Below are 25,773 nucleotides of genomic sequence, written 5' to 3' on the forward strand. Positions count from 1 at the left end.
CATTTTGGTTCTATCCCTCCTCCCGAACATGTCTAAAGTGTTCATTTGATACTGCTACAAAAACACTGGAGAAGACACAGAATGGAGAAACCAAGGGGTTAGGATCGGGAGCAGTTTCAATCATCAGATTATAAGAATGTAAGAGTGTAGGTGGGGACCGGCACTGTGGCATAGTAGGTAAAGACGCCACCTGCAGTGCCGGCATCCCAGATGGGCGTCAGTTTGAGTCCTGGCTGCTCTACTTCTGATCCAGCTCTCTGCTATGGCCTCTGCCTCTGCCTCTCTGTAACTCTGCCTTTCAAAGAAATAACTAAATATATTTTTTAAAGATTTATTTATTTCTTTGAAAGGCAAAGTTACACAGAAAGAGAAGGAGAGGCAGAGAGAGGTCTTCCATCCAATGATTCACTCCCCAGATGGCTGCAATGGCCCAAGCTGCACTGATCCAAAGCCAGAAGCCAGGAGCTTCTTCCAGGTCTCCCACACAGGTGCAGGGGCCCAAGGACTTGGGCCACCTTCTACTGCTTTCCCAGGCCATAGCAGAGAGCTGGATCGGAAGAGGAGCAGCCAGGACTAGAACCAGTGCCCATATGGGAGGCCGGCGCTTCAGGCCAGGGCTTTAACCCGCTGCACCACAGCACTGGTCACAATAAATAAATCTTAAAAAAAAAAAAAGTGTAGATGATGATGAGGAAGAGGAGGAAGCTTTTGTGCCTGGTAAATATTTTGGAGTAACGCTATTTAATGTGTGCTCAATTTTTTTCTAAAGTCCAAATTATACTTCCTTTCATGATTGAAATGAATATGTACTCTCCCCATTTCATCACTTTATCTTATAACTTAGCATTCCTTTTCTTCAATATGCTTTCTGGAGAATTATGTGTAAAAATCACAAAAATAATAATTTGTGGAAATGTTATCCTTTCTCATTTTAAGTCTGGTCGGTGAAATTCCACCATCTATGAGTAACTAAGTAGAAGGTCAGGAATCTCCTATATTCTGAGATGGTAGATAACTTTTTACTCCACCCCATGCCTGCTTTTTCTCATGAATACTAGCCTTCGTGTTTTTCCAAGTTGTTTCTGGTTGTCCAGATTACTTTATATCAACTAAGAGAATTTCCTTCTTATCTGTGTGTTCTTGGTTTCTCCTGGAGTTTTCTTTTAAAGTTATCTTTTCCAACCCTTTGTCAGTTTATAACCAGTGGGGATTGTGGTACAGTGGGTTAAGCCACTGCTTGGGACACCCATCTCCCACATCAGAGTGCCTGGTTTTAAGTCCCACCTCTGCTTTTAATCCAGCTTCCTGCTAGTGTACCTGGGAGCAGCAGAACATGGTCTAAGTATTTGGGTTCCTGCCACCCATGTTGTAGACCTGGACCTGGCTCTTGACTTCAGCCTGGCCCAGCCATGGCTATTGTAGGCATTTGAGGAGTGAATCAACAGATGAAAGATTCTCTCTCTCTCTTTCTCTCTCTCTCTCGCTCTCTCTTTCTCTGTCTTTCAAATAAAAAAAAGTAAATAGATAAATAAAAATATAAAAAAGATAGGATTTTAAGTTTATAAAGTATCTGCCAGGGTATTTAGATGTGAGCATTGAGTACACCATGCAATGTTAGCCTGATTTTAGAGAAAAACTCAATGTCTGAGCCCCCACTTCCTCAGCTATAAAATAGGGGGAAATTATATCGTGTTGCTACAGGGTTCATGTGGGGCCTAAGAAAAAGCAAGTTTGTGAAAGCACCTGGATCATGGAAGACATGTAATTAAATTTAGTTTATTCAGACACCCTTCCTAAAGTCCCTATTCTTCCTTGATCTACAGAGTTTCAATTTCCTGCCAGCCATTCTGTACAGAACACTGTCTAGTACTTCAAACTCAATTTACCCAGAGAGAAGTCACCATATTCCAACAAAACCATCCTTCACATTTTTGCTAATAATAACTTCAGTCTATCGTCACATCGTTTATGCATCCTTTGTATGAACTTCCAATGATACCTGGCAGCAGCCATGAGATGCCTTGCAGGTATCCCCAGGTGAGAGAATAAGCACTTGTGTCAAACAAGAAATGGCAAGTGCAGAGAACAACAATAGGCTTGGCGAAATTCCCTGGAGATTTTCTAGGCTTGACTTCACCCCACCCTTTATCCTTTTTCTCATTTGCAGATTCTGGTTCCCAACTGATACTCAGGATTTGCTTTTATTCTTGATGTTTGAGACTTGGACTTTAGACATTTCACTGATCTCTGGAAATGTAGCTATTGCAAACACTCATCAACTGATCTTTCCTGCAGTGTCTTCCTGTCTAATCCAGTATTTCTGAAGGAATTGCCCTAATTATCCAAACTTTTTTAATAATATTACTCCTCTACAACTAAACCTCAGTTTTGTCCCATGGCCTGTAGTCTAAATATTAAAATTATTTTGCCTGGAAATTATATGAGCAACTCTGTAGCTGGATTTAAACTTGTTTTTCTAGACTTATCCCTGCCCATTATCTTTGCTCTAAAGTCCATCTTATTTATTTACTAAGTGTAGTATACTTTTGTTTTGGCTCCCCCCCCCACCCCCGCCAAAATTTTACTTTACCTTCTTATTTTGAGAGAGAGTCCTGCCATTATATTATTCTTGGTGAGAGATATTGTCAGATGCCTCAATACTCTTCTCCGTTTCCAAAGCTGCCTTCTAGGACTATGAAAAGTGAGTGAAATGAGTGAATAACACAAAGACAGAGGAGCAGTTGGAATTCACTTTCAGCTATTGGGGTAGGGTTGGCTGAGTCCTCTGGCAAGTTGCAGAAGCAAGTAGATTGATTTTACTAAAAGACTGTTGTGTTTCTTGCTACAGGGCTCTTGTGAATACCTTTGCCACCTAGTTTTTTGCTAAGCCTGGTTCTGCAACTTTCTGATGGCTCTGTAAAGCATTGATATTATTACAATAATTTCCATTGTTATTCTTCCAGACCTATGTTCTTTCTCTTGCTTTTACTCCTAAGAATTCTAACCTATGTATCCCCAACATGTCTTGTTTCTATCATCGTTTTTGCTCTGCTGATTGTACATCAAGAATGCCTCCCTCATTTCTCTCTGGTTTTCCATGTCTATCTCCAATGTCACCTTTCTTGATTACCCTAATATTTCCTAAGTTCACCTTATGAACTGGGTCATAAGCTAGGAGTGCACACACACACATATATACACACACACAAAGTCACAAAGACACAGCCTCTTCACCCTATGGAGATGTCATGCTTAGTCAAAGTCAAACATGTAAAGAGCAATTGCTTTTCATAAAGGTAAGAGCCAGAATGGAGGTATCCATTTATTGCCACACGGAGTCAAGGCCGTACTGACGACATGCTCCCATGGAAAGGGAGCGTGTTAAGTGTGGAAGTGGAGGAGGGGCGGTGCAGGCAGGGAAGCACAGCAGTGACAAGGAGGTATGAGAGAAAAAAAGAAACACTGAGGAATGAAAGTGCAGCATTGTCTACAGCATAGGATGGGAGGGCAAGGAAAGCCGGGAGAAGGTGAAGCTGGAGAAGTGGGACCCTAGCAGACATGTTCAGTGACATGGGCTCCATCTTCCCAGGCTGCAGTCACCAAACCTCTTTGTGCATCCTATCAATAAGAGTTTTCAAAGTGTCCCTCAAATATATGTGCACTTATAAATTTTATAGCACTATGATAGATCCATATATGTATATAAACTAATATTAATTTGATATTTAAGAGCAACAGGAACAATAGGGAAAATGTCACTGTATACTTCCCACACTGCAAGGAATGTCTTGTTTTACCTCAACCTGATGTCATTAGAAGGCAGAATGGAGAGCAGTGGCATATTTGCTTTTTATGTTGGAGAATTCTACTGGCAGCAAGAAGGAAAGACTGGAACAGAATCTTTGAGCTTCAATGTGGGCAAAATTCACCTGTATTGCTTTAAAAATAAGGAACTGTGTCCTTATGGAATTAATGGAACTGAAAAATGATCATCAGTATTGGCTTCTACAAAAAAGACCATCAGTCAGTGCCCCCAGAGGGAAGTCCTCAATACTTCATATTCTTGCCAAAAGCACTAAGCCTGAATCTCATCAAAGCTTTGCACTTAATGGATAATAAACAAATATTGGTTATTATATAATTACCAATAAATAAATAATAGAAAATATGTGATAAATCACCAAGTATATTATATAAATTAAAGAAAATACAGAAGTCTAAGGGACATGTTAAATAATACCACAAAAATATAAACTGTGGGTAATTCTACAATACAAACAACATAGTTTCTTCAGCAACTGGAAAGAAAGGGAGGAAATTGGGTGATACAGGGGAAATAAAAGACAAGATAGTCAATTGGCATGTACAGAAGTTATTTGGTTTTTGATTCAAAAACTTATGAGACAATGTAGGAACTCTGACTAGATATTTGATATAATGTTAATTTTTAAAGCTTTAATATAAGATATTGATATGTATGGTATATGATAGAGGTATTTAGATTTTTTAGAGGTTTATTATTTAGTGATATATACTGAAATAGTCATAAAGTGATATCTGCTATCTGCTACCAAAACATCAGAAGTGAGGGTATTAATCAAATGAGACTGGCCATGAGTTGACAATTATTGAAGATGAATGATAGATATATGGTAATTCATTATGTTTTTGAAATATAATTTATGCTTAAATTTATTCTAATAATAGATATCTTAAATTAAGATTTCTGGATTTTGGCACTATAGATCAAAAGAGGAACTCAGAAATCTAATTTTTTTTAAGTATGTGTTTATTTGAAAGAGTGGCGGAGAGAGACAGAGGCACACACACACATATACACACATACCCACACACATGAGAGGGAGAGAGAGACAGAGGGAGCACTTCCATCTGCTGGTTCACTCCACAAATGGCCGCAATACGCTGAGCTGGGCCAGGCTGAAGCCAGGAGCTGGAGATTCCATCTATACTTGACCCATCTTCCACTGCCTTCCCAGACCATTAGCAGGAAGGTGAATTGGAAGCAGAGCAGCTAGGCCTGGAACTGGCACTCCCATATGGGATGTTGGCATGGCAATTGGTGGCTTAACTGACTGTGCCACAACACTGGCCCCAGAAACCTAAATTTTCTACAAGTGCCCTGGTGGATTTGGAACCACACAGCTTTAGAAAATCAGAACAGACAGCACAGTACCTTGAATGAAGTAGATACTCGTGATAAGAATCTGTCAATTTTGGAGTTTATTTACAAATAATTGCCCCAAATCTGTGTATAAAAATAAGGGTATCATTACTAGCACTATTTCCTGGCTTGGGCCATTTTTCTTCTATTAAATGTTTTAAGAGTCCACGAATACTTCCCTCACGAAGCAGGGCTAATTCCCTGATTAGATAATCATCCCTGTGAATGCATTTTTTATGATCACAATGGCAGAAGTGATGTTGCCAGGTCTTTCAGGAAGGGAGAGACTCCCAGTTGTGACCCATTAAATTGGTATCAACTCTCACTCCACCCCTTCCAGGAGGAAAGGCTCTTATAATCCTGGGAAGGGGAAGGAACAGAGAGGTGACCCATCCATCCCCATGCTGTCAGGTCACATCACAAGGCACGCACTTGCCAACCCCTTTGTCTCCCCACCTTGGCTTTTCAACTGGAAACTGCCCTTTTGGCCCCGAAACTGGGATATGTAAGCAAGACAGGGCTGGCTGTGTTAGGAGGCAAACAAACTGAAAATCAGAAGTTCCCTCCATAGCGCCTAAGAATATGGGTCCGTGTCTAGGCATTGACCTGCAGGTGGCCCTCCCAGGGAGGTGAACACAAAACGCTGTTGTTGACTGAGACTCTCTGGGATTGCAAATACGCTACCATCCAAGCACAGCTCTGCTGTGCAGCCAGCGACAGGAAAGCAGTCTTCCAGAAGAATCTCCGAGTTGTTATAAGAGATTCCGGGCTTCAAACTTACCTTCTGGGATCAAGATGCTTCTGAGTAGGTAGAAGCAGTGGTGGCATTCCAGCCCCCACCGCTGTGAACTGCACTGACTGACCTTAGCTCTCCTGTTTCCAGGGAAACCTCATAACCCCACTGAGAAGGAAATGGGACCAGCCACAGCAGCTACAGGTGGGAACTGTTCATAGCCCAATGCTATAGACACAGACCTTGAAGTTGAAGATCTCAGTGACTTGTCCAAGGTCACTCAGCTCAGAGTCAGAGCTAGGATCCAGGCAATCTTGCTCTAGATTTGGGGCATTTACCCACTCGGAGTGAGTAAATGGGAATATGCCTTGATGCAGACAAGTTACCTTTTGGGTTCTTTTCTCCTTTTCCCTAAAGATCACCTGCCTACGCTCCTACCAGCGTGGGGCACGCCATGCCCTGAATATATCCTCCTTGTTCTCTATACTTCCCTTTCCTTTAGTGTTTCTTGCTTTCTAAAGGGACTTGCTGCTCTTTCACCTCAACGTCAGCCTCTGAAATCCAACCTCAATCTCAAGGCTCCTTTCACGTGCCATTCCCCCGGCTCCATTCCCCCTGCTCCTACCCATAAAAGACATTTTCCAACTTCTCACTGTGTCATATTATGCTGAAAACATTTTTTTGAACACTCGCATTGGCTTCCTTTTTCTTTTACTGTAGCTTCATTGTCTTAAGGCACCAGTAATATTGCTGACTCTATGAGCCCAGGGTCCGTTTATTGTGAAATTTTTTCTTTTTCTTAGCATTTACAACAGTGCTTTGTATATAGCAGGAGCTTAAAATGTCTATTTGCAATCCTGAGACATATATAGCTCGGTTTGCTCTTATCAAAATGTAATTCAGTGTTCTGGGGAGGTTAGATGCTTCAGAGGAGAAATCTGTGATGCAGCCTATACAATTAAAACAAAAATCCTTGACATTCTAGTTTATAGCTTTGCCAAATCTGTATTTGCACGTACTAAACACGTTGAAAATGAACTGGCACTGAGTTTTGAACATCTTGCTCTCTTTCCCACTTTTACGTAGATGCCAAAGTGTGGACTCACAGACAGATCTTTAGAGCTGCCTGGGGAAGTCAGCATATCTGGTTGTGCTCTCCCAATCTTCCTTGGCCTTTTGTGATTCCGGCCTGGATTGGGTGTGTGGGGAGGGAAAGGGCAACCCTCTAGGGAGATAAATAATACGGTCTGAAGGATGAAGATCAAAGAGCAGCCTTGGCTGCAGACTGCGTAGTAACCGGCAGAGGCTCTCTGATCTCCACACTCCTCCGTACCCCCTGGAATCTCACGTTGCATTTTGCAGCCTCTCACAGAGTCAGCACCCTTCTCAGTTACAGTGTCTGCATTGCACCCTTGTTTCTCAGAAGCTCCACCTCCTGCCAGTCTACTGTCTGCTGTTTATCTGTGTAGAGCCCGCTATCTACCCATCGGAAAACACCTCCAAGAAATGTTTGTGCAAAACGGATATGAAGCCAATTCTTAGTCAGGGAACATTTGTTCAGACTCCACTTAAAATCTCTCTCCGAAATGAATGATTCCAATTGGTCTTCTAGGATATCTAACTTCACTTAATGAACCCTAGCCAAATGAAAAAATCCCATCAACATTTGCTTTTTAAATCATCTATTACTTGTTGTCTGGGATTTACCCCAAAATGAAGCAGTGTTAAGTAGGGGTTGGGGCAGGGCCCAAATGGATGAGCACGGTCGTTAGTTGATGAATGTTGAAGCCAGTAATGGTCACCTACCTGGAGAGTCATGACGTTATTCTCTTATTGAGGTCAATATTGTTTTAAAGATTTATTTATTTATTTGAAAGTCAGACAGAGAGAGGAGAGGCAGAGAGAGAGAGAGAGAGAGAGAGAGAGAGAGGTCTTCCATCCTCTGGTTCATTCCCCAATTGGCCACAATGGCCCCGGAGCTGCGCCAATCCAAAGCCAGGAGCCAGGAGCTTCTTCTGGGTCTCCCATGCGGGTGCAGTGACCCAAGGACTTGGGCCATCTTCTACTGCTTTCCCAGGCCACAGCAAGAGCTGGATCAGAAGCAGAGCAGCCGGATCTTGAATTAGTGCCCATATAGGATGGGGGCGCTTCAGGTCAGGGTGTTAACCTGCTGTGCCACAGCACCGGCCCCCTGAGGTAAATATTTTGAAATCATCCCAGTACATTTGTTTTCCATTTAAAAAAATCATTCTTGTTCTCAAATTCTGCTTTTAAACAGTTCTAATGTGATTCATCTTTCTGTTTTAGAATAAGGGAACAACTTAGTTGGGTCTTAGCACTCTTGCTACAGCCCCCACTCCACCTTCCTATTATCCCAAGTAGTATTGTTGTTTTTCCTTGACCAAGCTTGGGCAAGCAGGAATATAGTCAACAATTGAGTCAACAGTTATTTCCTTTTGACTCTCAAATACCAACCATAGAGTAGCCCAAGGATCCTGGGCATTGCCAGACCAAATGTTCAGAATCCTTTCCTAATCATTAAAAAATATGCTGTGGTAGCTGGAGTTCCAAGCTTTTCACTGGGGCTTCAGATACCACCACTGGGCTGCAAATAGAAACTAGGATGGTAGCACATCTGTGAAAGCTGCTGTGTTTGTTCTTTTTCTGTATACTTCTTCCTGCACCCCTCTTTTCTTTTTCCTTCTATTGGAAAAGTGTCTACCTGTTGGTGAAGAATTACCCATTTGGGCTTATAGGAACACTCCGGTATTAACCATGTCCCAGGGCATCCATAAACCAGTTTGTTTGGATTACAATGAATGATGCAGTAAATCAATGCCCTTCATCCTCTTTTTGGAGACTTAAACAATATTGTTGCTCTGGGAAAAAAAAAAAAGCTCAAAATGTAAGGCCTTAAATGAAAGAAAAGGTTATAGGCACGTTGGGCTTCACAGGTGTTTTGGCACTAGCCAATCAAACAGGAAGGCATTTCTTAAATCAGATGAGCCAGACAGACTTGCTATTTGATCCATAGCAGGGCCTGTTGCACAAGTAAAGTCCAAAATATTCTGCTCAGTGGGCAATTCTCTGCCACACCAGCCACTGGCAGGTGTCCCAGGAAAGCTGCATGGGAACCTTCTCCTGAGGTGTTGCCTTTCTCTAAAGTTTGTCTGACTCCAGGAGGCCCTAGAGACTCCTGAACAAGCAAGAGAAGAAAAGGAAAGGAAAGGAGCAGTTCAACTGGTTGAACCTTGGGCGGTGGAGGAAGATGGGCCAAAGTGTCTGGATTTGTAATTGTCAGTTGGAACTCTCATTTTCCACAGGAAAGGCATTTCTTTAATCCACCTGTTCAATTATTTATCATGCTATGTGTTTCCTCTTAATTGTCACTCGGGCAAAGACTTTATGTTGTAAGGCGACACCCTAGTATTTTTTAATGACCTTAGGCAAAGTGATTGACACTAGATCCCGGAGTCAGATGTTCCTAGTGACGCAACTTGGCCTCCCAGTGGCAGAAAAGCTTCCTGCCATGATTAAGTTAGAACTGTGAAAGTGCTAAAATGTGTTGTCAGCCTTCCTCTGATGCAAGCACTTTTATTATAGAGCCTAGTTGCAGAGGAGTGTAGCAACACAAATCCTGCCTCCAAATACCCCTTTGCTCGCTGGGCTGGCATCTCCCTGCAATATGCTTTCTACATGTGCTGAACGCTTATCATCAGGCTCATGCCTTAGCTCTACTCCTTCCCTCTTTCATATTTGTGTTTCTGGGTTTGTAGAATAGTATGATTAAACTGATTTACAACTGGAGGGCTGCCAGCCCCTAAATGCTTGTCAACTACTCTCATCAAGCAGAACAAGAAGAGATCTGTTCCGTATTTGAACTGAAATGGAAAATCATCTGTGTTTGCTTTGCTTGGTAGGAGGCTGAGATGGAGAGAAAGTGTCATACAATTTTTTTTTTTTTACAAGGCCTGCACTTCACGATGCAAAGAACTGAGAACCTGAGAGTAATGAGTATCAGATCCATTGTGACTGGATGACCCATTTCATTTAAAACAACCTGAAAGGCTTTCTCAACTTCCCTTGCCTGGGTAATCTCCCCTGAGCTTCCTACTCTTTAGGGTTTGTAGGCAAAGGTATTTATAGGCTGTTTCTGCCTCCTGAGTGATTAGATAGTGAATAGTCTCAGTTATTGCTGATTCATTAATTTACCAGTGTTGTACCACAACTAATGCAAGAAGACCAAAACACATAAGGCTACGACCCAGAAACATTTGTGATTAACTTGAAAAGGATAGAGAGACCAATGGAAAGTGGGTAATACTCCCATTATGTTTATGCTCAACACTCTTCTAGGTGTTGATTCCCAATTACTATAGCCATTTTGTCCCCACTCTATATTGACACTAGAGTTGCCCAGATCCAAATATATGTGGGTTAGTATTCAGATTGGGAAACTGCCTCTAAAGGTTTTTCTTGTTTCTGTAGAATGTTTGCCTTTGAACTGTCTTCATCAAACTCTTAATTAAATTACAAAGCATGTTTTTCACTGCTTGAATTTCCAGTTTTCAGATATGCTTGGTCTATTGTATATGCTCAGAAAATACTGAGGGAGGTGAATGAGTGAGTAAAGAAGGTTTCAGTATTATAGGAGCTAGTTTGAGTCAACAATACCCTAACATTGTTGCATAGCAGGATCACTTACAAAGGATTTTTTTTTTTTTTTAAATTTTTGACAGGCAGAGTGGACAGTGAGAGAGAGAGACAGAGAGAAAGGTCTTCCTTTTGCCGTTGGTTCACCCTCTAATGGCCGCCGCGGTAGCGCGCTGCGGCCGGCGCACCGCGCTGTTCCAATGGAAGGAGCCAGGTGCTTATCCTGGTCTCCCATGGGGTGCAGAGCCCAAGGACTTGGGCCATCCTCCACTGCACTCCCTGGCCACAGCAGAGAGCTGGCCTGGAAGAGAGGCAACCGGGACAGGATCGGTGCCCCGACCGGGACTAGAACCCGGTGTGCCGGTGCCGCAAGGCGGAGGATTAGCCTGTTGAGCCACGGCGCCGGCCTTACAAAGGATTTTACTTTTATTTTTTTGTTATTGCTCCAAGTACCACTTGTTATTTCCCCCAAATCTATATTATTTGAAAGTTAATTATTTATTATACTCATTATGATTTTTATATTTTATTTTGCATATTGTATAATATTACTCATAATAATCCAAACAATGCAGAAGTCTCTAAGAAAAAATGATCTCCTTTTCCTGGAAGTAATACTCTAATGTGTAAATCCTCCTAACAGTTCATCCTGCGTCTCTATTTTTATTTTTGTTTAAAAAAATCCAAACATATTTCCAATTTATTTTACAAGAATGGTATCACATGACGAATATTAGTTTAAAACTTGATTTTTCACATAATGCATTTCAGATACCCTTCCAAATCAATATCAGTACATATCAGGGCCGGCACCGGGGCTTAACAGGCTAATCCTCCACCTTGCGGCGCCGGCACACCGGGTTCTAGTCCCGGTCGGGGCACCGGATTCTATCCCGATTGCCCCTCTTCCAGGCCAGCTCTCTGCTATGGCCCGGGAAGGCAGTGGAGGATGGCCCAAGTCCTTGGGCCCTGCACCCACATGGGAGACCAGGAGAAGTACCTGGCTCCTGGCTTCGGATCAGCACAATGCGCCGGCCGCAGCGGCCATTGGAGGGTGAACCAACGGCAAAAAAGGAAGACCTTTCTCTCTGTCTCTCTCTCTCTCACTATCCACTCTGCCTGTCAAAAAAAAAAAAAAAAGAAAGAAAAGAAAAAAGAAAACAGATCAGTCTGTTTCATTCACTTTACTGGTTACATAGTATCCATATGATAGATGCATTACAATATTACAATTGGTTCAGAAGTGTGTGTGTGTGTGTGTGTGTATAGGGATTTAAATATAGGCAATGTGAAATATTCTTATAGTTATTTTACATCTACAAAAGCACTACAAAAAGTTTGTGTAAAAATACATTTATTTGGATACAAAAATGAAATTGATGCATAATTTTTTCTTAATATACTTTAATATACCTTTCTCCATGAACTTATTAATGACTCCTCATATATCTTTCAGATAAATTTTCAGAAGTGTAACAGTCCAAATAAAGAGCATGCACATTTAAATTTTTTGAAAATATGTCCATATGATGTGATTCCCTGCCCTTACCAACCATATGTATATATATAAATATATATATATATTTTTTCTCCAGGAAAAGGAGATTATTTTTTCTGCATTGTTTGGATTATTATGAGTAATATTATACAATATGCAAAATAAAATATAAAAATCATAATGAGTATAATAAATAATTAACTTCCAAATAATATAGATTTAGGGGAAATAACAAGTGGTACTTGGAGCAATAACAAAAAAATAAAATCAGTCTTCTACTTCATTATAAATATGTTGAGAAAAAAACTATTTGGGGTTAGTTATTTGTATTTCTTGGAACATTTTATTTGTTTATTTTCTTTTAATTTATTTATTTTCACATCTCTCTCTCACACACACACACAGACACACACAGACACACACACATACACATGGCAGGAGAAGAAAGAGAGAGAGCTACAGAGATCTGTCATCCTCTGGTTCATTCCCCAAATGACTAAAACATTGGGACTGGGCCAGACCAAAATCAGGAGCCAGGTACTGAATCAGGGTTTTCTACACAGGTGTCAAGGATGCAAATAGTTGAACCATCACCTGCTCACTCCCAGGGTGTGGACTCAGAAGCATAGCTGGATCTTGGATCTGATGTAGGATGCAGGAGTACCAAGTGACATCTTAACTGCTGTGGCAAACGCTGGCCCCTTTACCTTTTTAACATGGATTCTGGATCTCCCTTCACACCCAGTGAACCAGAATTTTTTGCAGTCAGCTCCTGGGAACCCTGATCCTTATAGAGTTCCAGGGTAAGTCTGATGCAATCATTGTCCCCAGCAGGCATTTGGAAACCACCAATAGGTCAAGATCATCTCTCAAGTTATAATGAGATGTGTGCTTCAACTATTAAACAAAGAAACCCAAACAACAACAGCAAAACTGAAAAGCAAAAAGAGCCAATTAGTAAAAAAAAAAAAAAAAAAATACATTGCATAGTTGTGTTATAATACCTATGTGATTTAAAACACTATACTTATCTTTTTTTTTTTGGACAGGCAGAGTGGACAGTGAGAAGAAAGGTCTTCCTTTGCCATTGGTTCACCCTCCAATGGCCACTGCGGCTGGTGTACCGCGGTGATCCCAAGGCAGGAGCCAGGTGCTTCTCCTGGTCTCCCATGGGGTGCAGGGCCCAAGCACTTGGGCCATCCTCCACTGCCTTCCCGGGCCATAGCAGAGAGCTGGCCTGGAAGAGGGGCAACCAGGACAGAATCTGGCACCCTGACCGGTACTAGAACCCGGTGTGCCGGCGCCACAAAGCGGAGGATTAGCCTGTTGAGCCGCGGCGCCAGCCCACTATACTTATCTTAATTGTTGATGCAAATCTCAAATAACCACAACTTTTATTTAAACATATGATCAAAATGGAGTGTAGCTGTAGACATGACCAATTTCAAGACTTTTTTAAAAATATTCTTAACTGCATGATCAGGGTCATAGAACCTCAATGTAGGGCACCCTATGGGAACTATGGTGCCTAAGTTAGTGAAGCATCAGCAAGATAGAATAGAAAGATTTGCAGTCAGCAGGGCTGGATCTGGGTGTGAGTCTTATTTCTATTACATATGAACCACTGGATTGCAAGCAAACCATTTAACCCTCCAAGCCTCAATTTCCTCATCTAAAAATGAGGGTAATATAGAATTTCTGGAAGGAATTAGAAGGACAGTGTAAGTGGAAATTCCATGGTCACCTTGAAGCACCATGGAAGTCAGCCCTCTATCAAGTAGTTTGATAGCATGAGGGCTTTTTGAGATAGGGATATTAGGATACAGATATGCTGTCCTGAGAAAACATGGCTACCTACCTGGAATGGAAGGGAATAGATTCTTGCTAGATATGGCCAAATGCACATTTCTGTGTCAATCCGTCTTCTCTCAGTTTTTGCCAATTTCACTCATGATGTAAACTTGTTTTTCTGTTAATGGCCCATTCACATTGATTTTCTTGTAGTCATTTATGTGCATGCAAACTCACTGAAAGCATATGCCAGCCATCCTTTAGAATAATCTTTGAGATATATAATAACAGTGTCTGATATATGGAGAACCAGACATTGACATAAAGACTTTGTAACTACCAACTGAATTAACAGTTACCACAACCCTATGAAGTGTTCCATTATTATTCTCATTTTGTTGAGAAACTGAGGCACACAAAAACTGACTTGTCCCCAAACATACTCCTGGGAAGTGCTAAAGCTGGATGTTCAAGTCGAGGTATTTTCAATATAGTCTCTAGGAAGACAGTATTAATATGATGATGGGAAGGAAGATTTCAGTTATTTTTTTTTAAATTAATGATATCTGAGTGTTTCTAGATTGAAGCAAAGTGTGTCCTTAATGAGAACATGATTATTTGGTTCTCTGGTCATGAGTTTGAGCTCTATGGAGCTTGGGGTTATTTAACCCTTTTGCTTGGAGAGAATTTTGCGATTGATAATCCCCTTCAAAAGTTCTTCTGTTTGCCTGTTGTCACAACCCAGGGAGATAGGGAGGCTGAAGGTTGAAGGTCTGTCCGTGACCTTGCAGCATTTATTCATGGCCCTCTCTTAGTGAGAATCCTGATTGCTCTTCACCTGGCTTTCTCCTCTACTTGTACTGGTTTATCAAATCACCACCATCAAAGCTTTCTTTGATTCTCTCCTAAAGTGTTTTAAATGTGCCTGCTATGTAACTTCTTCACACCGTGTCTCAACTGGCAGGCCATGGCTGGCTCATTTTGTGGATTTTGAATTTTCTTCCTAGAAAACTCAAGGTGACAGAGAATGAGAGTAGCAGCTTTGATAGTAGACTATGTGAATCAGAGCCATGTTGACCAGTAAGAGGGAATGTCTAGCTGGTTTTTGTTGTTGTTTTTGCTTAAAGATTTATTCATTTATTTGAGAGTCAGAGTTATAGAGAAAGAGAGAGAGAGATCCTCCATTGCTGGTTCAACCCTCCCCCCACCACCACCACCACCAAGACAGACTCAACAGCCAGCTCTAGGCCAGGTCAAAGCCATGAGAGAGGAGAATCATCCTCATGGGTGGTAGAGGCCTAATGCTTGGGCCATCTTCTGCTGAAGGTCCTAAGCCATTAGCAGGGAGCTGGATTGTATGTGGAGCAGTTGGGACTTGAACAAATTGGCACATGTGTGGGATGCTGGCTTCATAGGCAGCAGCTTTTTTTTTTTTAAAGGCTTATTTATTTATTTGAAAGTCAGAGTTACACAGAGAGAGAAGTAGAGAGAGAGAGAGGTCTTCTATCCAATGGTTCACTCCCCGAGTTGGCCACAATGGCTGCAGCTGTGCCCATCTGAAGCCAGGAGCCAGGAGCTCCCATGTGGGTGCAGGGGCCCAAGGACTTGGGCCATCTTCTACTGCTTTCCCAGGCCATAGCAGAGAGCTGGATCAGAAGTGGAGCAGCCGGGACTAGAACCGGCGCCCATATGGGATGCTGGTGCTTTAGGCCAGGGCATTAACCTGCTGTGCCACAGCGCCGGCCCCCATAGGCAACAGCTTTACCTGATACATCACAACACCAGCCCCATATCTTGGTTTTTGTAAACTGCTACAAATATATGGAGGTCATCACAAGGAGGCCTGACCAGATAGCAGATGTGTCAGTAATAATCTCCATTTTTAGTCCTGGTTTCTCAGAACTATTTCTGACCTCCCTTTTAAGCTTCTACTTAGGACATGTGTTTTCAAAAATCAAGTGTTGAAAGTTTACTCTGTACCAGGTAGCAGAGACATAGCGGATAAGTGAGTGGGTTGCAGGTTTTGAATGCAGGCCCTATTCTTTACAGCTAGCTGTGTGATTTCTATGAGTTCGTTAGTCAGTAATTCAGTTTCTATAAACTGAAGATAATATTTGCATCTACTTCATTGGGTTGTTGTGATGGTCAAATGAGATATTCCATGTGAAATTCATAGCATGATGTTTGGAGCATAGGGAAGGCTTGGTAAATGCTCTTGTCAGGGTTATGAATTAAATTCTTACTCTGTAGTCTGGTTTCCAGAGCACTTTCTTGAGAATTTATCTCTTGCTGTTTTGCTTTTTCAAAGCTCCTAAATCTCATCTTATTTCTGTACCCTAGCCCCTTCTCCCCTCTTGAGGTTGCTCTGCCCTATCCAGCCCATGTTCTGGTGCTGCATCACTTTTCTCAAACAGAGATTTTAAAAGCAGGTGTTACATTAATCACAACTAAGATGGAAAATATATATAAAAAAAATGTGAGGATGTCCAGACTCTTCCAGTGCAGGTAGAATAAATTGATTAAACCATTTTTGAAAACTGTCTGACAGTAAAGCTGTACACATGCTTTTCCCCTAACCCAGGATCCCCATGCCTTGGTCTTTCCTCAGCAGAAACTTGTATACAAGTGTCAAAAACCAGGTAGAAGAAAGTTCATTATAGCACCACGGTACCCATCCCTAGATAACACATTACTCCCAAACTGAGTAACTTGAAACAACAAGCATTTATATCACAATTCCTGTAGGTCAGGAATCCTAGCTTGACATGGTTGTTTATAGGGCCAATTTATCCAATAGGAGCAGGGGGCACAGCACCTGGGGCCCAAATACATGTAAGTACAAATTCCTTTTAGTAGTAAGTGAGATATGTCTTTTCTTCCATGGTTAATGGAGGGAGGAGCCTGCAAGGACTGAAGTGCCTAGGTCCCATGAGAGTCACCATACAGCCCTAGCTGTTTGGTTCTGCGGGATGTGTGTGTCTCAGGAGGTTTCAGCCAAGCTGTCGGTTGGCATCACAGCCACTGGAAGACTCCTCTGAAGGAAGATCTGCTGTCAGGTAGCTTCTGGCAGGCCTCGATTCTTCTCTGGTTACACACCATCAGCATCATTTCCTCACCACAAGGGCTCTCCATGGCTGCTTGGGTGTCCTCATGGCATAGCAGATGGCTTCCCTCAGAACCATGGGAGAGAGTGACAGTGAGACACAGAGGAAAGCCTCAGTGTCTTTCATAGCCTAATCTTGGAAGTAACAAACCGTCACTTCTGTCATATTCTATTGGTCTTGACCCTGGGCAGTGTGAGAGGGGAGCCCATGGTACATGTGATACCAGCAGCCAAGAATTCGGCCGTCACTGAGACTGGCTACCAAAAGAACTTCCTTTAGTACTCAAGAGACTAGAAAGCATCTGATATCTGTATATCTATCCCTGGGAGAAAGGATAAACAAATGGGGGTATATTTGTGCAGTGGCATTCTACACAGCAATGAGAATGAATCATTTATAACTATATACAACAATATAGCTGTATCTCACAAACATAGTATTGCACAGGAGCCCGGCCATACACTATGATGTCTTTCATATAAGGTTAAGAAACAGGCAGCCATGTGTGAGAGTTCAGGATAGTAGTTCCCCTTGGAGAGGGAGTGATTAGAAGTGAATGCAAAAGGAGTTTGATGCACAAATTGGTATGCAGAAATCTGTTGAGTTGTACGCCTGTCTCTGTGTATATTATACTTTAAATAGAGTTTTTAAAAGCAGACTCTAGAGCATCTTTATTGGTTTCCTTTCTTCAAGAGAGGTTCTGGAAATGATTTCAGTTATGGCTAGGCTAGGCATCAACCAGAGTGCTGTGGACTGAGTGCTTGTGTCCCTCCCACCAAATGCATATATTGAAACCTCATTCCCAGGGTGAGGCGGTGGAGCCTTTTTGAGATGATTACGTCACAGTGATGAATGCTTCACCAGTGGGACAAGGCCCCAAAGAGCTCCTTTGCCACTTCCCCTACTGGAGGGCACAGGAAGTCTGAGTCTAGGAAGCAAAACATGGGCTCTAACTGGATGCTGACTTTGCCAGTGCCTTCATCTTAGACTCCCCAGTCTCCTGAGCTGGGAGAAATAAATTGGTGTTGTCCATAAGCCACCTAGTGTTCCTGGTACTCTTGTTGGGCAGCCTCAGCAGACTAAGGTGCTGGGGTGACTATACTGAGTGGTCAACTTACTGGCTACACTGCTAGGCTGCATGTGCTGTGAGATCTTGGTGGAGCGAGTCACTTAACCTTTGTGTGCTGCAGTTTCCTCTGTCACAAAGCATCATGGACCCTAACAGTCATGGCCCCAGAGTATGGGGAAAACTGTGGACCGATGTCAGGTATAGTTCAGTTCTCCTAAGCACAGGATCAGCACTAGAGTCAGGGAGTGATTAAAAAAAATCAGTGTAAACAAATCACCCTTGAAAATCTCTAAAGAAGCTTAAGTCGCTGAGAAGCCCACCCTTGGGAGCTTAAAAACCAGGAATTTACAACTTCTTTTATTTCTCTTTAGAGTTTCACCATAATCTTCCTTTTTGCAAGGCAGTCGAGGACAAGGCTGGCTTGAATAGGTTAGTGGGATAGTAAAAAGCCGGATCTTTCACCATCCCAGTTTCTCTTTTTGGTTGAGGGCCCACAATCGAGCTTTCATTTTAAATATGCCTTTTTTAAAAAAAGATTTATTTATTTATTTGAAAGTCAGAGTTACACAGAGAAAGAAGGAGAGGCAGAGAGAGAGAGAGAGAGAGAGAGAGAGAGAGGTTTTCCTTCCATTTGTTCACTCCCCAGTTGGCTGTAATGGCCAGAGCTGCACCCATCTGAAGCCAGGAGCGAGGAGCTTCTTCTAGGCTCCCATGCACGTGCAGGGGCCCAAGGACTTGGGCCATTCTTCACTGCTTTTCCAGGCCATAGCAAAAAGTTGGATCAGAAGTGGAGCAGCTGGGACTCAAACCAGCACCCATAGGGATGCTGGCACTGCAGGTGGTGGCTTTACACACTACGCCACGGCACTGGCCTCTTAAATATACCTTTACAATGAGTCCGATGCGTGTTAAAGCACTGCAAATTATGGCAATGTGTGATTCTTATTCATCTTTGAAACAGGTCCTTTCCCTAGATTATTTTGGTCCTAGAAACTCTTTGTGGACAACATCAAGGTGAAACAAAATGATTGATTAATAACATTTAATTAGACAGGGCACTACCTGTTGCCTAATTACATGTTGACATATTAAGTAGAGAAACAAACTGAAGTCCACCTGAGATATTATTATAAAAATTTTGTAGTTATATAGTTCTTTGTAGTGTATAAAATTGAATTATTTCCTTAAAGGTAAACCTATTGTTTAATAGATCACCTGTCCAGTTTAATGAGAAAGCTGAGATTCATAACTGGTTCCACCAAGTTCAAAGCCATAAAACTTTCCAAGAGACCTTGGTTATCTATCTACCTATTGACCTATCATCTATCATCCATACCATTATCTGTCTATCATAATTATCATGATCTAATGATCCATCATCTACCTGTCTACCTGTCATCTGTCTCCGCATTAGAGGGAGTGAGGTGGTGAGAGTAGAAAGAGGCAGGTGTGAAGATTTGTTATTTGACTCAACCACCTGGACTACCCACATGATTTCCTAGTGCCTCTCTAGGCAAGACTGCTCAAAGTAGACAGTTCAGGATTGAGGGGAGAGCAGAGCCTCCAGGCATATGTAGTTTCTACCTGGGCCAGAGACTTGTTGCACAGAGTAGGGTTGAAGTAGTTCCTGTGCACTCAGGGGTATCTGCCAGATAATACCACTGGTTTCTGATACTCCAGAGTGGACCAAATGATCTTTTTAAATATATCTATGCATGGGTCATGTCTATGCATTCATGTATTGCCTGCTTATTTTTGTATGACAGAACTGTTTGTAAAGGCAGATCTTCCCCAGTAAAGACAAGTTAGGAGATAATCCATAATTCAAATCTGGTTTTATTCTCCTTGTGTGAGTTTCAATTTTCACTGTGTAGGTCCGTCTGAGTCTTACAGCTTTGCAAGGGTATATAACTTTTCACAGGACTGGAGGGCCCCCACACAGAGCACATCCTTCCTCTGCTAGGAGTGGTCATTACAATTTAAGTCTTTCCATAGTGTTGCTTTTGGGTCTCAGGAAGCAGCATGAGGCCCCCTGGTGGTTGGAAATAATGCATGAGTTTGCTTTTGAGGCCTTTTGAAGGGTGCACATGTGGCTGGAGAAACAAATGGAGTTAATAGTCACTAGGCCTGGTGCTTTCAGAAGAGGCAGAGTGAAGTGGGAATGATGTATTTTGGGGAGAATTGAGAATGAAACTGTTTTATCTAAGAAATTAGAATGGATTGTGGATCTGGAAAAAGCACCCACTATCTGGTTTTTCATTCTTTAGTTTATTTTGCACCTCAGTTAGGCACTTACTAGCAGCTAACCTGTGTAAGACATTACCATACTGTGATTTAAAGAAAAAAGCTACCCCAGGCATGGCTAAGAGAACCTGGCCTGCCTAGCTCCTGAACAGTTTTTGGGCTTAGAGAGTGGAGGTTTGAGTCAAGACTAAAGAACCTGAGCCTCACCTGAGGAATTTCTCCATAAAGCTTTGGGAAGCCTTTGAATGTCTTTGAACAGAAAAGAAACATAGCAAAGGGCACCTTCCTCCCATAAAAGTGACCACATTGTTGATTGCTCTGTGCCAACAAGTAACCTCCCAAGTCATTGAGGCTTGTCACTTACAAAGCTACCTGACAGTGCCAGAGGGCTCCTGCCATATTTAATTAAATTCCTGTGCACAGACCCCTTCACTGAAGATGGTGTGCTAGGCTTTCTTTGTTTGTTTTGCCCAAGTTTTTAAAAAAGGTTTCCTATCTCCTTTGCTGCCCTGGTAGAATGTGGCTTGGTCTACAAGGACATGGACTATTTCTGGCTGGAGTTCTAGCTGTGGAATGGTTCGATATCCACAGCAGAATCCCAGCAGTAGTCTTTATTGCCTGTATGAGAACCAGCTGAATAAGCAGCTAGAAAATCTACATGTCTGGTGTGTGGTTGGTGCTCAGAAACGTGTAGTTGGCAGATAATTAATGACTGATTCAATAAAAATGGAATTCATGTTTTTACAGCACATGATAAAATTCCTGACATCAGTCACCAATTTTCTAACAACAATAGCATAGAAATACTTCCTAGCAAAGCAAACATAATTAATATTAACTCTGGAAGTAGTAAAGAGAAAAAGTGATATGATGAAGATAGAAATATTACTGTAAAGTTAAGAACAAGCAGTGTTTGGGAGAAATACAACTGGCATCTTGCAAATGAGACAAGGGAAGATGGGCAGCTTGGAATGGTAATAAAAATAGCTACAACACAAACAGCCATTTAAAAAGTGTCAGCAGCAATGAGTATTTATTATTTTGAATGAAATGTACATTAAACTTTTATATAAAAATCATCAAAAGTGCTATATTGGATTATTTTAATATTAATTTAACCCCCCGTCATCTTTACCATACCTTTTCCTTGCCTTTTTTTTTTTTTTATTTCTGACACATCATTACAATTACCTAAAACGGCCCACTGTTAAGATATAAAAAATATTAGTTTATTTCTTCACGATAAAGTACCACCAGTGTTGAGTTACTGAGAGTGAAAAATGAAAACAGATGCCAGAGAATCAACTTATTGAAAACAAATGATCACAGAATCTCAAAGAAGTACGCAGAGTGCGAGGCCGGGTAGAACCTTGCAGAATGTTCTTAGGCTACGCTTGTTCAGAGTGTGGGTTCTTTCTTTTGGAGGCAGGTATATGGTGTACCAGACCTATCTCTTCACTTTCTCATTCTTTCTTGTCAACTTTCCAAGGTGAACCAAATGTTGTCGAGTGCCACACACCTCCCAGGACCCCCAAAAACGTTTAATATAAAGAAAGAGCTGACTGTGCAGTCCTAGAAATAGCCCTTAGGGTTAAGGTTGTCACTAAAGAAGACACTTGTCATTCCTTGCAATGGAGAGCCCCCTTCACTCCCACCCCACCCCTCCCCTTTTCTAGTCTGATCCAATGTCAAGCCCGTTCTCCCCCTGCTGGTTCAAGGCGAATCGGTGGACAAAGTAGAGCAGGATTTTCAGGCCACAGGTCCCATTGGTCTCATTCAGTCTTAAGCAAACAGGCTTCTCTGATGTGCCACGAGAGCCGTCTGACTCTCCCGTCTCTTGGCTTTCTTGCTCCGTTGTCTCACCTTCCAGCACAAGGCGCTGGAGGCTAATAAAAAAAGTCCAGAGGACAGAAGGACGAGGCCAAAAATGGAGATGATGGAGCCGTGGGAGTTGAAGCTGTAAGCCACGGCAGTGACCACTATCCCCGCGATGAAGACCACCACGGCAAAGGGGATGATGCAGCGGTAGCAGGAGAGCTCGGCCCCGCCCGTGGCAGCCATCAGCTGAATCTCACTGACCAGGGGCACTGTGGTGACCACAACTTCGCTCTTCGGGCTTTTCTCCATTGTCACTGGCAGGGGAGACTTTGGGGCCCCCAGGGTCTCTTTTATGGGCTCTTCCGTCATGTTGACAGCAGGGCTTCCTAGTTGGATTCACAGCCTAGTTCTGGAGGTTCTCACTGGCGTGGGAGCTGTGGAGAGGCAGACAGCAGGTGTCAGCTGGATGTGGCCAAATGGGCCCTGCAAGAAGTCAAGACCTGCAGGAGCACCTCCTTCCCTGGAGGCACGGCTACATGTGAAAATCAGCCTCCATTTCTTTCGAATTGGGTTGCATTTGGTTTGCATGGGGCAGAAAGCAAGCCGAAGCAGGAAAACATAAAGAAAAGGAAGACAGAAAAAGCAGGAAGCACTTTACAGCGTTTCATACACCCAGGCGGTCTTCAAATGTTTTATAACATTTTCCACCTTGTCTATTGCTTCTCTTTCCTCTACACACACAGTAGAGGCTGAGTTCTCATCCAAAGATGGCCTCATTTGAGAGGAGAATATGCTATAAACAGTTCCACAATTCACAGCAATTTAGAGTCTGTCGATTTTGCCGGGCATAACATGCATTATTTCCAAACCGTCACCATTCACTGCCCACAACATCCATGTCAAGAAAAGCAGCCAGTGCACAAATGATGCTCTTCTTCATCATCTGACACCCCCCAGTCATTACTGGGCACCCCTTAAACAGTGCAACATACACCCTGACACCTTTTTATTCCCTCATAAGTGATGCACAGGTCAGTAAAAATCGATGACAATGAGGTGTGAATTTATAATCTGAAATGCGGCAATACTCTCTGATCCATTTGACAAGAGAAAAACAAATTTCAACCACTTTGAAGGATGTAATTTTGTGGTACTTTCCCACATGAAAGATGTAATCAATTATTAGAGTAATTAGCTGTCAGGTCAGAAATGGTCTATTGAACTCAACAAAGAGGTTTTTTTTTTTTTTTTTTTTTGACAGCAGAGTTAGTAAGAGAGAGAGAGACAGAAAGGTTTATTGGTTCACCCCCCAAGTGGCCACTACAGCTGGCTCATTGTGGCCAGTGCGCTGCACCGATTTGAAGCAAGGAGCCAGGTGCTTCCTCCAGGTCTCCCATGTGGGTGCAGGGCCCAAGGACCTGGGCCATCATCCACTGCACTCCTGGGCCACAACAGAGAGCTGGCCTGGAAGAGGAGCAACCGGGACAGAACCGGCGCCCCAACCGGGACTAGAACCCAGGGTGCCGGCACCGCAGGCGGAGGATTAGCCTAGTGAGCCGCGGCACCGGCCCAAAGAGTTTTGATATTATATATGGTGACATGCTCACATAAATACACGTGCTCAATTTTTCAGTAAAATTTCACAGTCATTGTCTTCCCATATCCTTGTGAGCGAAGCGTGTTGCAATGCTAACTATGGGGAACCTGAACTATTTTAGGACAAAACTTGAGACTCTCAGTCAAATGCACGAAGTGGAAACGCTGTCTCTGAGGCATCAGCGAAAACTCTAGCCTGCTGCCGAGACACATTGTCCCCAGCCTCCATCTAGCTGCTAAACAGTCGAGGAGTTACAGTTTCCAAGAGTTTAAGGGAAGGTACTTGGGACCATTTTGATAAGAATACTGTATTGCCTATATTAAGCATCTACTGAAAGTGAATAGAACCCCAAATCAAAAGTCACTGGCTCTTCCCCGACTCAGGAGGTCAACATTGCACTGCCTGAGCAGTGTGAAATGAAACATTAGGGCTGGGCACTCGTGTGTCATTTGTAATCACCAAATTAATCACAATTGTCCAACAGTACCCTAAATACCAGCTGGGCTGGTGAAAGGATATTTGAGATTATGTCTAGAAGAAAATACTCCACCCCAACCCTGAGGTGCAGCTGGCCTGGCAACGAAGATCTGTCCCCAAAGCACTTACCTGTACCCCAGAGAGAGGCAACCCATTACCAGGGAGACCACTGGTCTTCGAAGGGGAGAAACAGCACCGCTGGAGCTTGGTTCCGCTTCTGACAGACAGCCTGGACCAGCACAACTGTCAATAAAAGGAGAGCTCAGGAGTGTCCTCTGGGGGGGAAAATAAGACACCACCGCACTGTATGGTTTGGCTTTGAATCCTGAAGCTCTTCCGTCTCTCGGGCCGCCTGGGTTCCTGAAGAACGCTTGCCTTTGCCTCCCTCTCTTTTTATTCCCTCCCCCTTGTCTGCCCCTCCCTGGCCTGCTTTTTTTTTTTTTTTTTCTCTTTCCTCTCTCTTCCTTCTTTTCCTGGCTAGCAGATTCTGAGTTTTGGCTTCCCCGGACTCTGCTCAGTGACATGATAAGTCAGAACCATTTTCTACAGAGTCCCCAGAGACAGGAGCCAGCACTGACTTTAACTTCTCTTGCAGCGTTTACTAACACAGACTGCTTGGAATTACTCATTTTTTCCCCAGCCAACCTCCAGATCTCCCTCCCGCCCATCAGGCGTTTTCATAAGAAAACCCCATAGTCAGCGTGGTCCACCCAGCTGAAGGGACAGAGCCCAGGGAACAGACACTGCAGGGCAGTAGGAACAAATGTGACACATCGGGCAGCTGAATTCACCTCTAGAGCAGCAGGAACCCATGTCCCTAGGTTTTCCTCCTGTGTTGTATTTGCCTCTGTGTGCTGGCCATCCAGAGCTTCGGACCCTACTATTTCCTGTTCATTCATTTAGAATCCAAGTTGGGAAATACTAATTTGTGTCATGAAGGAGGAAAACCAGTCATGCTGATCTAAACACAATAGCTTACTACTTTTGCTGGAAGGTGACTAACTTATGCTGTCTCATCATCATCACCACCACCACTGTCAACATTGACGGAGCAGCTGCCACGGCCGTCATGTTGTTCAGGAGGTCACACACTAACAGTGATGCTCACTGGCTTACCAATGAGGAGACAGATTTTCAGAGAATTTAAGTAAACTGAGAAAAGTCACCCAGGAAAAGAAAAACTCCAGTCTTTCCGTGGTATAGAAATCATTTGGCGAGCTCGTTAAAGGTAGATTCCATTCAGTAGGGCTGTAACAAGCTCCCCACCTAGGCACAGGCTGCTTTTTTCCTTGCTGCCTTTCAAGTGTAAGATATTTTAAATATTCAAACATACAGGACTGGACCAGCATACTCTCAAGCTGTAAAATTAAAAGTTTACTCCTCACCCCCCATACATGGCCTCATTTATAGGTTAATTCTTACACACTACTGGAAATGTAAAAGTACTTGAAATACATAAAGTTCCAGATTATCTTTTTTTCGGGAAAAATACTGGGAGATTTTTATAAGCTTGTCCCTATATTTCTGCAGTTAGAAATTATCCACCCTTCATTTTTTAATCTGGACAAGCGTCCGTAACTCCTTTTCAGCAATACGGTGAATCTTGA

At 42.7% G+C, this 25,773-nt stretch overlaps 1 protein-coding gene across 1 annotated transcript; it reads right to left on the bottom strand.

Annotated features, from left to right (window-relative positions):
• Window positions 1-21,279: 21,279 nt before the first annotated feature.
• On the bottom strand, window positions 21,280-24,507 carry TMEM100 (transmembrane protein 100). The gene is made up of 2 exons (XM_062216539.1): window positions 24,296-24,507; window positions 21,280-22,526 (listed from the first exon to the last, which is right to left on the bottom strand). Exon 2 carries the CDS (start codon window positions 22,459-22,461, stop codon window positions 22,057-22,059), a length of 405 nt encoding a protein of 134 aa, XP_062072523.1. The 5' UTR covers window positions 22,462-22,526; window positions 24,296-24,507; the 3' UTR covers window positions 21,280-22,056.
• Between the last annotated feature and the right edge of the window lie 1,266 nt (window positions 24,508-25,773).

This window comes from Lepus europaeus, chromosome 18, assembly GCF_033115175.1.
Source record: "Lepus europaeus isolate LE1 chromosome 18, mLepTim1.pri, whole genome shotgun sequence".
NCBI lineage: Eukaryota > Metazoa > Chordata > Mammalia > Lagomorpha > Leporidae > Lepus > Lepus europaeus.

What these genes read in the sequence shown, in the direction of transcription:
- TMEM100 (XM_062216539.1), bottom strand. Translation starts at nt 22,461, where the DNA reads ATGACGGAAGAGCCCATAAAAGAGACCCTGGGGGCCCCAAAGTCTCCC.